Genomic DNA, 14,784 nt, shown 5'->3' on the forward strand with positions numbered 1-14,784 from the left:
TTAGTGTATGAAAAATAAATGTACTCAAAAGTACAACATGTAACTTCAGCCACTAGGAGTCTCTCAATCAAAACAATAACAAAAGACCTAGTTTGATGACGTCGTGAAGCAGTGTGGGATCATGGGAGTTGTTGTCTTCACTAACAGATACAAATCTACTGGATGAATCTCAGGTGCAAACCATGTACATGGCTGAGGTCATGTATTTAAGTTTCATTACGAGTGACCAATACAAACAGTGACATAAAAACAGCTGAGTGGCCAACAGTGTTTCTTTCCTTCGTCATACGTTGTTTGCCCCAGAAGTTACAGCAGAGAATAAAGTGGACATTTTAAAGGCGACAAAAATGAAACTTCCTGTTACCTTGAACAAAATTGTAAGTTTCTCTGGGCTTGAACATTATTGGAAACATTTTGGATAATGTAAGTTCACAAGTCGGCAAAATATATAATGTAGGTCTCCTCATTTTTTTTAATTTTTAAGGAAGAATTGTTACATCTTATATCTTGAATCCATCTGGAAAAGCCTGTGCAAGAAAAACATTTTCTTTTAAAAATATCATCACCATCCCCACTTGTGCTGTTGTGTTGTTTTTTTCTCATACACTGTGAACACTTCACAGATTAAATACTAAATCAAACCTGCTGAACTGCGTAATGAAGCATGGACTTGTGACACAGTTTCATTCAGTAGAAGAAGTATAATTCACTCACTGCTGTTTGTGGTTGAGCTCCGCCTCCTTGTTCACCAGGTCCTGTTTGAGGTTAGCGAGCATTTCCACCGACACGTCCACCTGGCGAGAGAGCTCCGAGGCCTTGTCCTCCAGGTCTTGTTTCTCCTGGCTCAGCCGCTCGCTCTCGAGCTTGGCCCGCTCCAGCTCGGAGCTCTTCCTCTCCAGCTCTGACTGAAGACGGCCGACACGTGCGGCTATTTTCTGCTCCACCTACAAGACGAGGAAGCACATGAGCTTCTTAATGTCACCGTGTTGTGTGAGAAAACACAACTAGAGGTGCTAATCAGGTTTTTAACTAAGATTCAGTTGTTGCCTCACAAAAGGTTTCATCAAAACCATAACTAATTATCATATTTGACAGTTTTAACTGGTTCTGATCAAATTAAATCATATCAGTCATTCTTACACTGAACTTCACGGTTCACTGTTGGTGATGCTTTTGTTAACGTGTAACTTCACCACTAAATTTGGCTAAAGAGCCTCCACCCTGGCAATTAAAAAAAAAAGCCTTCACAACGCAATTCTGGGAGGTTGGACCAAGACACACCCACCTTCTCCTTTGTGCTGTGTCTGACTCTGATTGTGAAACTCAGACGTCAGGAGAGAAACACTAGTCCTTATTAAAGCCCCTCCAGAGCTCTCAAACTGTGTGCTCAATCATGAAGTTGTTATTTTCTTTATGAATTCATCTTCCATATTTTAGGTTCTGCAGTAAATACTCAATCACAATACTCATAACACACAATCTGCTCACTCCACTCTTTTGATTGTACTCCCCTCCCACAATCTCCAGCGTCTTTAATCGACGGAGAAATTGGTTTTCACAGGAGGAGATTTCCATTGTTCCTGTGTAGGTGACTGAAAGCGATTGTATATCAACACTATTACAACACAAATTGTTGCAACACAGCTTTAGTAGTTATAGGTCAGCTAATTATGAATGAATGGATAAATAAATACAGTATTATCAAAATGAAAGGAATCATTTATTTAGTTAAACATTTATACCTTTTTTTATTTCTGTTTATCTGCAGTTATTTATTTCTGTGTCCCTATGGATCACTGCATGGGGATTTGTCATGTATCAGCATGCAATGTTTGACACAACCACTAGTGGACGCCAAAGTCAGAAATATTCAAACTCTGTAGTCTTTCCAGAGGGGAAAGCTCCATATTAACATTAACCACCAAATTAACCAAAGTGACCATCCTTACCTCCTCAGACAACTTCTCCAGCCTCTCATCCAGTTCCAGCCGCTCAAACGCTCGTGCCTTCAGCCTGGCCAGCCCTTCCTCATAGGCCGCCTCCACTGCGCTAGCTGCTACATTAGCAGCCACTGCTACAGCTGTGCTGGGGTTTCCATGGGGACCAGAGTCTGTGGATGTCATGGCTGTCTTCATGAAAATGTCCCCCAGGGGAAACTCCACATTGGGAATATACCGAGCTGCGGTGTTGGAGTTGGCAGGGGTCAAACTCAGGTCGTCCACACAAGGAAGTTCACGGCAAGGGAAGCGCCGCTCCTTTAAAGCAGAAGACCTCAGTGGCTCAAAGGGGTCGTTATTGTTGGCAGGGGCGAGGAGGGCTCCCTCGGCCACTAGGGGCAGCAGAGCAGCGGCGTCGCACACACTGTTGGACTTGGAGAGGACATAGAGGGTCTCGTACGTGTGGTTGTACTCCAGGTGGGCACGTAAGGACGACAGGCTTCGGAAGCGCTTGTGCTCCCCGCAGCGAGGACAGCGGTAGGGCAGGTCCAGAGAGGCCATTCCGTGCAGTTACTGCCGGAGGAGAGGGGGGCGCTCACGCAGCGCAACGGTAGCGCCAGTATGAGGGCACAGAAGTCGAGAATCTGACAGATCCTCTCATGGCAACAACAGGACAGCTACAGAAAGTCAGTAGGAAGAGAGATCCCAGGTTCAGTGGAAGAGACATGACCACACATCGTGGCAACACCTCATCGCTCATGGCTCCTCTGCCTGAGGCCCTAAAACAGAGAGAGAACACAGGTGAGTTCAGGCCGCGAATGTTGGTATAACCTCAGATGAGTAGGAAAATCAATTAAACAAATGCAGCTTAATTAAGTTTAAAAAATCACAGGTAGAAAACCAATGACAATATAGAGGGGACCAGTGCACGGGAGCCTTTTTTTGCAAAATAATCACTCCATGTTCTTGCAAGAAGTGCAAGAACATGGACTCCCACAACTGTTGATTGGATATTTTTTGTTTTTCTTCTTGCAGCACAACTTGTACAGTGAAACAAAAGAGACGAAGACTGGAGATATGGAAATGGGTCCATTAGTGAGAGAGCTTGTTAGGGGAAAGTCTACGATGTCGAACTGGACATGTCTCCTCAGTCCCACAGTCCTTCATTAAGGGCTCCAGTAACCAACAGAGAAAGAAACGAACACACAGGATAGAAACTGCACCATCTATTATCTGAGCTGGCTCCTGATGCCGCCTTCGCTTCTGTTCCTTGTAAACCTTTAATGCTGCCTTATATTTCTTTAACAATACCCCAGTAGAAAGTTAAGATAAGTCCTTCTGTTCATAAAACTGAAATCTGTTGAAAATATTCTGTTAATACACACATGTATCATTTCCCCTGGCTACTTCTTATATAGTACTTCTACAATAGTTGATGAAATACATATTCAATCTCGATTGGCTCCATCACATCAGGTTGTCCATCCTCAGATTTTTAGTCTATGACACCAACACACTGACACAGAGCTCCTGGTGCTTTATTAGAGTTATTATTTTCCTTTAACAAGATAGAAGTTGATATAAAAAAACAGGTGGGTCAGAGTGTAAAACATATTAGAGCCCAACCAACATGGGGGGGCAGATGCCTATATTAGGAAGTAAATAAAACCTAATACCTATATGTCGGCCAATATAAATATTGTAAAAAAATGCAATAATTTCTGAGATATTGTTATCAAACCCTAACGACAGAAATGTAATTGTTATTTTTACAGCAAACACTGATACTGATAATGTCTCATAAGGCTCATAACGGCAGATTTTTATTGGCTAACCGATAAATCCATCTGCTCCACAAAAACAAAATTAAACAAGATTAAAGAGGACACAAAAAAAAAAATCCAGTTAGGATGGTTGTGGTTGTGTGTCGTTATCCATTTCCATGTTAAGGAGTGTGTTAATAAATCCTTACGGCTCTGCTGAACACATCCTACATCACGTTCAGAGTTGTTCCTCCAATAAAAAGAAGAACCTGACTGTCAAGCACTGATAAATGCTGAACGTATCACCTCTTCCTCATTACTGTAATTTATCCAAACGGCCCGAGTGCACATGGTCTGCACATCAACTGCAGTGTGTACAATCTATATATCAACACATTTGGACTTTTACGTGATGGTGTGCGCCAAGCTAAGACTGTTCAGGACAGACTTTGTGAATCTCTCTCGCTCTCTCACAACATTCTATAGAAGCGGTAATGAGTAAAGCTGTAGGCACAGACAGCGGCAGAGTAATCACAGGCCGTTCCTCACAGAGGGCTCAAACACTGGAAAATCCCCAGAAGTCACGGAGACTGTTATTAGGAGTCTGGTGAGGCTGGATCGGGGAGTGTACTGGCAAGTCATGCCCACTTATTAAAGAAGGAGGGTTCCACAGACGCAGTCGCTACACGGCAGACAGCCGGCGTTCCCATCTGCTTAAAATTACTACGAGGGGTATTTAACCAGGCAGGAAATGGAAGGAAGTGAGGCTGCTTGGTTGCCACATGTCACATCCTGCCAGTGCAGCTCAGCTGAGACGTCGCAGAGGACTGTGTTTAATGTGCACGAGTGAAGAATGGGCGAATCATACACAAGACACACACTCACTCGTCGTTTCACTTAACTTCTTTTCTACCAGTACCAAACAGCACCAGGAGACCTCATCTCTGCCATGCACCACATTTACAATAACAAAAACACTCTTCATTGTAACAGTGGTTTTATATTTCCCAAATTGTCTGTTTACTTTCTACTGCAGGACATAAACATTCTGAGGGGCTTCACTGCGATTGTGTTTCGTCACGCATCAAATCTACTCAATGAACGAGGGCTGCCCTTATTTTTGATATCGAATAATCTGGTGATTATTTTGCTGTATATGATGAATCGAATATTTGTTGTATAATATTATTTTGTACCCAAAATGCTCCAACATCTCTACAATATTACCACCAAATGCATTTTGTATTATTATTCCTGCACCAATCAGAGGCAAAGCTACCATAATCTCAAGGCCACATTTTGTGTCACGGTACAAAACAACATACAGAGATTATCCGATTCTGAGGATTAGCCATTTAATGATACAGCACATTATTTTGCATTAAGAGATGCAGTATATCCTTCCTCCAGTATATCTGGTGTGGACTGTATATGTGATGGCTGACGGGAACACAGAGGCATTAGTAAAGATCTAAGTACTATTACCACTAAAAGACATATCCGGTTTGGCATCAGCCTAATTGATTGCTTTATTTCTATTTAATAAGAAACCCCAACTCTGTAGGAGTATAATTGAAAGCTATGTTTGAAAGGCTCTTTGCTGGGAAACTATAACAGCCTTATTTTCGTCGTAATGCTCAAATGAGACATTAAAGTCCAATCTCGGCGTCTACAGGTTCACATTAAACAGAGGAGTGCTTCAATTTCGGCTTCCCTGCTTCTTTTTCAACAAGGTCACGGGTGAGACAGACGTTATCAGGACATAAAGCTTCTATTTCTATTGCTGTTTACAACAGGGCAGTAACCTGAGGCTTGTTTACAGACGCTGCAGAGGCCTAGAGTCCATTCTATCAGAAAATGGGGAAAAAAAGGTTATTGAACATGAAGTCAGGACGGAGTCACAGGAGAGAGGTCTCACACACACAAGAATAAAGACGTAGAAATGCGATGGTTAGGACCAGGGGTGAAAAGGTTTGGTGGAGTGACGAAGTATGTAGTTCACAACTAAATGTGTTAAAATATACAAAGTGAGCTTGATAGTGAAATTTTAGATGTTGAAATTACACATTTAGAAAATACACCATACATCCCCTTATTCACAGGAAGTCGGATTTGTTTCTTTACAACATCAGAGGTGAAAGGGAAGCAGTTGTAGCAAGCAAGAAATATAAAAGGCCAAACGTGTGAGCCAACTATTTAGACCAATAACTAAACAGATCAGAGACGAGATGCCTCTGATTCACATCTGGGAAACAAGAAAACCTTCTGACTTTTTACATGCAAGAAAAGAGTCAAAGAGTCAATCGTATTCAGGTGAAGGTGTGAGAGGAAAAGTCCCTGCTTCACTGCCAGTTGGTTGCTAATCACCACATGGACTCACGTTTTAACCAGAGTCAAAGTTTACGGTATTGAACAGCTAGACTCAGTGTCTCCATGCTGTTTGAATCAATGGCATCATTACTGTCAGTAGAGCCTGTATTGAAAAGTAAAAAAAACAACAACTTTAATATCATAGTATTAATTAAATGGCTGTGGCTAAGAAGAAGCTTCTCCTGTCTTCACCCAATCTCCTACAAATTCAATTAATACAGTATATAACAACATTGCTTTCTGGTGGCAAATGTAATGGCTGACTGGTTTATGTTCAGAATCAATGAGGTGCTGCATTTATTGTCAGAGACTCCAGGATGTGGCTGGTGGGGTGGATGGTGGAACGTACCAAGCATAGTACTGAGCGGGACGGGGGTTTGTATCCTAAGTCCTGTCTCTGGTTAGGTTCAAGCATGGTTTCAGTTAGCACAAACCCAGAATGACAATCAGCCGAGCGCATATCTCCTCCAAAGCCCCAAAGCCCCCTTAAATTCAATCAAGCTGCAGCAAACTCATAGATATCAGTCCCCCGAAATATGCCAGAGGTTTTTTTCATCGAAGGATATGAATTATTCCCTGGGAAACGCCCAATCTCGCAATGATAAAGAAAGAGAGAAAACAAAATCCTTACTCGAATCCCCTCCAAATGTGCAGGGGTTCTTCGTTGGCCAATACCCCCTTTCCACCAGGTTTCAAGAAAATCAATTCAGTGGTTTTTGTGTAATACTTCTGACAGGTTTTCAAACAACTTTGAAAACCTTTTTAAAACAGCTATGAAAACCTTGTACCTCCAGCTTCAGAGTCAGAGGAGTGTTGACAACAGTTGTATTAAATCACGTACATGTTGTACAGTATATTCTCACCTTCTCCCTAGATGCCTCCTACTTTTAAATCTAAGCACTACAGGTCCGTGGTCACTGGTGAACAGTTTGTGTACACAAGGCACTTTTAATTATAGAGGGGATGGGACACTCTATTGCAGCTCTGCATATAAACGTCCTCACTGCAGCTGCTGTGCTGCTGTGTTGAGCGCAGCAGCATTTAATATACTGAACAGTAGAAGACGGAGGCCAGCGACCGGTAGCATCTGTATCAAGCCACAAGCTTCGCAGATCCATGCTAATAGAATATTAATATTTCATCACCGCAAGCTCAACCTCCTCAGAGGTTCATCCCTCGTTGACTCAAGGTCATTTTCTTCTACTTACACGGTCTTAAAGGTTTTTTCTTTCTTCACACATGGTCAAAAACTGGACAGTGCAGGTGATTTACCGTTTGTTCTTTGCTCTTGAATCTTTATAATAATAATTATAATAATCTATCATTTTGTGATTCACTGAGGATTTATAGCATCTATGTGTATATATATATATATATATATATATATATATATATAAGGCCACGTAAGTATAATTAACTTGAATGTCAGTGAAGATTCATCTTACGTCCAGTCATATTCATGCTGGTGTTCAGTGATACCATTATAAGTTCACTTACTACTATTGTGCTGATACGGTCTTGCCATCAATGTTTTGCTTTCACTTCATAATGTTAAATGTTCTGTGTTTGTTGTTTATCTATGATTAAAAGTGCATTCATGTATGTGTTTACATTAGTTCTCTAATGCAAATTGATTGGATGTTGTTGTGGATCTGGGGGTTGTTGGGAATGAACAGAGTCACAGATCAACTTTTTATTCTTTAGGCACAGTGAAAGGTGCCAAGTATTTTTAAGTCCAAGTCCAGTCACAAGACTTTTCAGATTTTGTTAAATTGAATAACTATGTATGACTCGTATCCAGGTCATGGGACTCGAGTCCAGACCTCTGCTGTCGCCTGTGCCGCAGTCATCGCAGCAGAATCCTTCAACTCTGCACCATGTGCATAAAACATCAGCTCAGCTGACCCCAGGCTTCACTAATGTGCCTGTTCAGGCTTCAGCTCCAAATGTTCTGAATCCATTCACAAATCATAATACTCATCAGTTACAAACAAAATGCAACTCACTTTCACACAATCTTGGTTCAGCAGGCCCGGCTCTGGGGCTCTATCTCAGTCAGGTGAGATTTATTCCTGTGTGCCTGTGCTCTCTGATAAAGATTTGTTTTGCCAGACCTCTGCAAAGCTCCACCCAGAGATGCTGCAGCACTGAACTCAAACTGGCTGTTTGAGCTGTACATGGCGCTGAGGGTGCCAGGTCTGCGTGAGAGGTGTGACACGAGCATCATCCTACAATGGAGCTGTTATCACTGCTGGTGTGTCTCATGAGAAAAATGTGCTCCTCCCACTCCCATGTTATCACTTTCACAGCCAATGCCAGAATAAAACTTAACAATAAAGTAAAGAAAAATAATCACTTTGCTCAACCTCAATTTTCTTTTTAAGATAGCATCATAGTAAAATGTATTAAAGACTGGAAGCATCCTGACAGCAGCCAACCCTGTTCCCAGAACAGGCTACACAACAGCAGAGAGACTCTTCCCTAAAGTGAACGATAAAATGCTTAGTGAAAGCTCCTGGTGCCTTCTAGCCTCCTATAGGAACATGTCAAAATGTGTTAGTCATGAATAAGACATGGGACTCCCATGACAGAACAACCTCACAGCCTGGGGCTCCTCACCTGACAGCCAAGGGCAAATCTGACCACTTACTGCACGTCAAAACATATTCAGCACACTAAATTACACAAAGCACCGCCCCTTCGGAAGAAGACCAGACTGAAACCTTTCATCTTCTGTGACAGTTTTACACCAACACTATTTTGCAACATCTGATTTTGGATAACACCTGGCAGACATACTATATTTACCATCGATTCAGACATTCTCTATCGCAAGCCCATCGCAGGGACAAGTCACATTCACATCTACGGTCAATTAACCTAAATCCAATGTGCATGTCTTTGGACTGTCGGAGGAAACCAGAGTTCTCGCTGACATGAGGAGAAACATGGAAAGTGAGCCAGGAACCCTCTTGCTGTGCTAACCACTAATCAATTAAAACAAAACAACCACTAAAAATCACCTAAAGAATCTTTATTAACCAGTGGACTGAGTTGTGGGACCATTTACAAAGCATTTTTCACCATAACCACATATGTCCTGCTCTTAGTTGGAGTTGAGACAATTTGTCTTCATACATTTGTAGAACTCATTAGTTTGTCCTTATGGTTGAAGTCATTTCTTAATGGTTAAACATAAATATAATAAACAATCCAAAGGTTTTACCAATGCTTGGCTTTTACTCATCATGTTTTAGTTACATGTTTTCTAGAAACAAAATTATATTAGTGTTCTGTGGCAGCTTGACAGACGACTCTGTTGTATTATTGTTGAGCTCAATAATGTCATTTAATGTCTCTTTCAAATCTAAAATGAGGTTATTTCTGTGGTAACTGACCCTTTTCTGTCCCGTGTAGCCTGTGTAAAATCGAGGCTACAAACATCCTGATGCAATACTTTGGGAAAGTGGTTATAATCAGATTTATTATAAACCACAGTGTGACAGAAGTGGCTCATAGAATAGAGAGTTATCACCTGAATCTGCAGCAGCTTGTGGCTTTGCTCCAGCCAATTGTTGAGCTGTCCAACCTGTATTGTTTGTTTTCAGCTATAGCAAGCAGATGTTCAGCAGATGTTTTTAGTGAAAAAAAAAAAAATCAAACTGGACACTGGTCAGCATCAAATGGCAGACAGACTCTTAAAGCAACTAGCTAGTCAACGTGGTGTAGCATATAAGAGTTAAAGTTCCAGCTGATTGGAGGAGACGACAATAACATGAGTTATGATTGGAGAAACAACTGTCAGGTGTTCATCAACGAAAGTCGAACTGAAGGCTGATGTTGCTCGCTAACAGCTGGATATGTAAATAAACAACTGTTTGTGACATCAACAGCAGGTTCAAGGTAATAGATCGCTTCTGTAATTCAAGAACCAGTAATCACTCCATTCAAAGAGTAAAACTAATCTAACGATATATTTTTTAATACACCCCCCTCCCATTTTGTCAGCCTAGTTTCCAGGAAGAAAAAAAGCCAACGGCCCTTAGTAACTGTTTAAAGTTTTTAACGACTACTGTATGCTAACTATCATTCAGCCATTACTTCATTAATGCAAGGACAAAGAAGACACCGTGTTAATGCTCTTTCATATTTTATGAAGGAGCCGCAGCCAGCACCCACTGAAGCAGTATTAACATTCAGGGACCATAGGGAGACCGAGCAGAACAAGAAAGCCGAAGCTCTCACTGCAGTGACACCCTCAATCAGCATCATTACAGGAGCTCAGGTCAGGATGAGGCTGGGCCACGGAATGAGATGGAATGACTTTCACAAATGTGAGCTGATGGACAGACACTGTGTACTATCGATCCAGACGGCTGCTCAGTGGAACGGTTATCCTTCAACATACGCACATCAGCGGTGCACGGCAGGAAGATGTTGTTAAACACGCTAACTGCTCTGGTCCCTGCTGCTCTCACTGTGAATGTGGACGAATCCATATGGTATGTTATGTTAATATCCCCACACCAAAGCTGGGCGTACACTGTATGATTTAACCAATTGGCGACGCAATTTCTGAGACCTACGACTGATTTTAGAGCCGGACAGCATGTATTTCTGACATGTCAGAAATGATGGTCAGCCATCTCCAGGCTCTTGCACAGTTAAACTATAGTCACGGGTTGATTCCCCAAGTTCAGAGCCTTCTGTTCTCACGACACCTACAGGAAACCAGGACATTGCGACCCAATGGGTCATATGGACAGAAATCGAGGTCCTATCACGACCGTCATACCCGAGAGGTATCTCTGCATTTCTTTTGACGTGTTGTCAGGCTCACATGATCAAGGCAGCACGTTTCTCCCTTGTTAGCGAAAGCAAACAAACTTTGACTTCCTAATCGAAATGAAAATGGCCAGACCTCTCAGGAGGTGGCAATGAGTACGTACAGTATAAGCAGTCAGGACGTGGCTTTACGATGAGACCGTACACTGTGACCACATATTCGTGAAATTTGGCTTTTCATCGGAGACGATTTACTCGGGACAGTGCGAGTTGTAATTTAATGTTTTAAGTCTCACAGCTTAATGCTGACTTGTTAATGAAGGACTATAAAATACCTAATTGATCTTGCAGTGCTTTCGACAAGTAATAAGATCCATTAATAAGTCATAATGAGCTTTTAGAGGCATCAATCTCAGCTAGTGTTGGCTGTGCAGATAGTTGAGTTGAGGTACCTTCCAATAGTTCTCCAGCCTCTTATGCAATCAGAGCTGGATCAGATACTACACTTCCTCAGGATTAGAAAGGTTCTTGTGTGTTTACACGAAGCTCACTGTGCTAACCTAAACAAGATTGGGAATGAAGCTTCTACAGAGGACGTGTGTGGGAAATGATGCAGAAAATGGCCTCTATGATTTGTAGCCGCATTTCCCCTGTCTCTGAGGTCCTCTTATACTCATTAATCCTGAGCCTGTGGTACCACGATATTCACATTGCTGCTGGTCGAGTGAGGAAATGTGAAGATTAAATATTTCATATTTGAATGGAGCAGACATGGCACTCTGTCTAACAAGCAGGGAAGGTTTCAAATGAGAGAGCATTTAACAAAGTTTGGTAACATGACAATCATAAAGCACACATATAAAAAATTTGATCTGCAAACACTCATAAATTTCAGTCTCCTGAATATGCCAGATTTCTTTCCCCCCCCAGCAAGATCCATGAATTATTCTCTAAGAAATCAACAAAAATGTTGACAAACACCCTCTGTCACACTGTTAAAGGGGACATAGCATGCAAATTCCACTTTGTTAGTGCTTCTACAGGTTAATGTGGGTATCTGGCATGTCTACCAACCCAAAAACTCTGGGGAAAAAACACTCGCGCGTTTTGTTATAGTTCCTCTAAGTCAGAAACGTCATGCTTGAGCGACTCGATTGCGCTTCCTGGGTATTGTGTCGTAACAATACACTGGAAGTCTCCCTACATGGTCTTGGCCCACCCCCCCACACTCGTTACTTCCGGGTTTACACCGGAGGCTGCGAGGCAGCGCAGCGCCGTTCCCAAGCACGCAGCCGGGCTGTTCACACGGGACGAGCATTTCTCCGCTGGTCAGCCCGCGATTCACTCACATGTGGCATTTGTCTGGATCGTTGGGACTGGGAGGCTGCAGCAGCTGCTCGGGAGCGACCGCTCGCTCTCCCGTGCGTGAGCTGGAATTTGTGTCAGCGCCACACAGCCAACAGTGTGGAGGACTTCCGCAGTGTTCAGCGCTACTGTAACCCCCGAACCCCGACATTCAACGGGTACAACAACAAGCGGAGAAAGCAGAATCGCGGGCTGACCTTATATGTACAGTCTATGGGGCTGACCAGCGCGGAGAAATGCTCGTCCCGTGTGAACAGCCAGGCGGCTGCGCGCTGGAGAACGGCGCTGCGCTGCCTCGCAGCGGTCTTCCACACTGCCAGCTGTGTGGAAGACTTCCGCAGTGTTCAGCTCTACTGTATGCCGGGTTACAGTAGTTCCGCCGGGTTACAGTAGTTCCGCCGGGTTACAGTAGTTACGCCGGGGTACACGGGGCCAGGCGCCGCTGCGAGGCAGCGCAGCGCCGTTCTCCAGCAGCAGCCGCCTGGCTGTTCACGCGGGACGAGCATTTCTCCGCTGGTCAGCCCCATAGACTGTATATATAAGGTCAGCCCGCGATTCTGCTTTCTCCGCTTGTTGTTGTACCCGTTGAATGTCGGGGTTCGGGGTAAATGATGGTCTTCATAGCCCCCACCTCTCTTTCTCTCTCTGTCTGTCTGCTTGTGTGCTTGTAGTGGATGGGCAGAGGGGACATTTAATTATGTGATTGGGAAAATTAAAACTCCAGGACAACAAGGGGAATACAAAGTATGGGATGCATATTTGATAATTTATATCATATAAAATATGTAATTTATATCGTTTAAAATCATGGGGGGAGAGGGGGGGGGGAGCTGGCTCATTAGCATTTAAAGGAACAGGCAGTCAAAACAGGTCGCTCTGTGGAGGGCTGTTTTATACAGGGTAAAAGGGTGCTGTTTTAAATGATCCTTGTGGTATTTTGACCAAAGTATGTTACAGACATTTCATTAAGACCCCAAGGAACCATATCAACTTGTGGTAAAATGGGCATGCTATGTCCCCTTTAAAGCTCCCTCATCTGGATCTGCACCAAATTGAATGGGTTCTTCCCTGACCCATGACACATCCTTCAATTGAGTTTTGTGGTACTCTGTCCAGTAGCTTTTGTGTAATGTTGCTAACTAACAGATAAACAAACAAGCAAACACCAATGAAAATGCATTTTCCTTGGCGGAGGTGATAAGAGATGATTAACACTGAATGAGTTTCAGTATTTTTCCCCACACACACTCCAGCAGACGAGAGGTGTCAGAAAAGTTTGAACGCTCCGAGGCCAGAATCACGAGGCTGATCCTTGATCTCGAAGTGATGGTTGGGTGAACATCATTTTGCAGGCGGGCAAAACAATAACAGAATTGAATACTGAGAATAAGTCATACATTAATGATAAGTCTGATCACAGGAGAGAGATTAAATACAGCAGGACACTGGATAACAATGAAGCTTCACATCAGGCATAAAACTGTAAACTGGAGCAGATTTGTTAGAGGTCAGAGTGTTTTTGTTTTTAAAGATAAGGCTGCTGATGTTTGCTGATGACTGATCGATTGACAGAAAAAATTAAATTCAAAGGTTTTGGAAATCAATTGATTAGTTGAGTAACTTTGGGCAAAGACTGTCATCTTCACTAATGTGAGGATTTACTGTTTATTCGTTTCATATCTAAATAACTTTGACCCTTGGTCAGACAAAACAAAAGGGATCTGTGTTAATATTAATGCTAAACACCTTCCTTGTTATTCTCAAATTGTCAAACTGCTAAAAAACACATCAGTGAAACAGTTCTTTCATTGTAATAAATAACAGAAGTGCCATAATTTATTAAGCATTGATCCCACATACACCATCTTGGTGGTATAAATACTTCAAATCAAATCTGTAGCTAGAAATGTACTCCTGTCTGAGTATTCCTAGCTAAAAAAAACAGCTCAGGAGTTTTAGGGAATTAAACTTTATATTTCATATATCAAATTTCAAGATTTGTCTTCAATAACGGCAAATGGGAAAAGGGTCTCAGATCAAAGAGTTTATATATGTTAGTTATTGGTCTTTTCAATTTGTCGGACAATAACAAAACTACAGAATATCTCCAGGTTTAACCAATAAATATGTTTCCTAGGTGTGTAACATTGACCTACATTTAAAATCTGATATGTGAATTTCAATGTGTCTGTAGCTTGTGTGCATGAACTGACTGACAGCATCTTACTCTGAATCTGTGTCCCGGAAATGTAAACAATAGCATGTTCCCAAACTAGCACAAATACTACATTGACATGAGATTCACGACTGGAATCTTAAGATCCACACACACACACAAACCGAATGAAAACACTCAGTAACAAAACCTTACACACTCCCCAGTGGGAATATTCAATGCGTGCTACAAACTGCAGGTAGCTTCCACTATCAAAAAAATCTGTTTCGGACGAGTGAGTGAAGGCGCCGGTCAAGGGGCACAGCACAGAGGCATGTAGCGAATACATGTTGTATACTGCTGCAGTGCAGACACACAAGAGCAGTCAAGGACTTACCACTAATCTCAT

The 14,784-nt window shown here is 42.4% G+C and overlaps 1 protein-coding gene across 1 annotated transcript in view; it reads right to left on the reverse strand.

Moving 5' to 3' along the window:
• fbxo41 (F-box protein 41) overlaps positions 1-14,784 on the reverse strand; it is a 48,784-nt gene that overhangs the window by 32,246 nt on the left and 1,754 nt on the right. The window contains exons 2-3 of the mRNA XM_035175629.2: positions 1,950-2,716; positions 715-944 (exon numbers count right to left, since the gene is read on the reverse strand). Coding sequence (XP_035031520.1) covers positions 715-944; positions 1,950-2,498 — 779 coding nt within the window. The 5' untranslated portion in view covers positions 2,499-2,716. The remainder of the gene's footprint in view (positions 1-714; positions 945-1,949; positions 2,717-14,784) is intronic.

This window comes from Hippoglossus stenolepis, chromosome 2, assembly GCF_022539355.2.
Source record: "Hippoglossus stenolepis isolate QCI-W04-F060 chromosome 2, HSTE1.2, whole genome shotgun sequence".
In the NCBI taxonomy this organism is placed as follows: Eukaryota; Metazoa; Chordata; class Actinopteri; order Pleuronectiformes; family Pleuronectidae; genus Hippoglossus; species Hippoglossus stenolepis.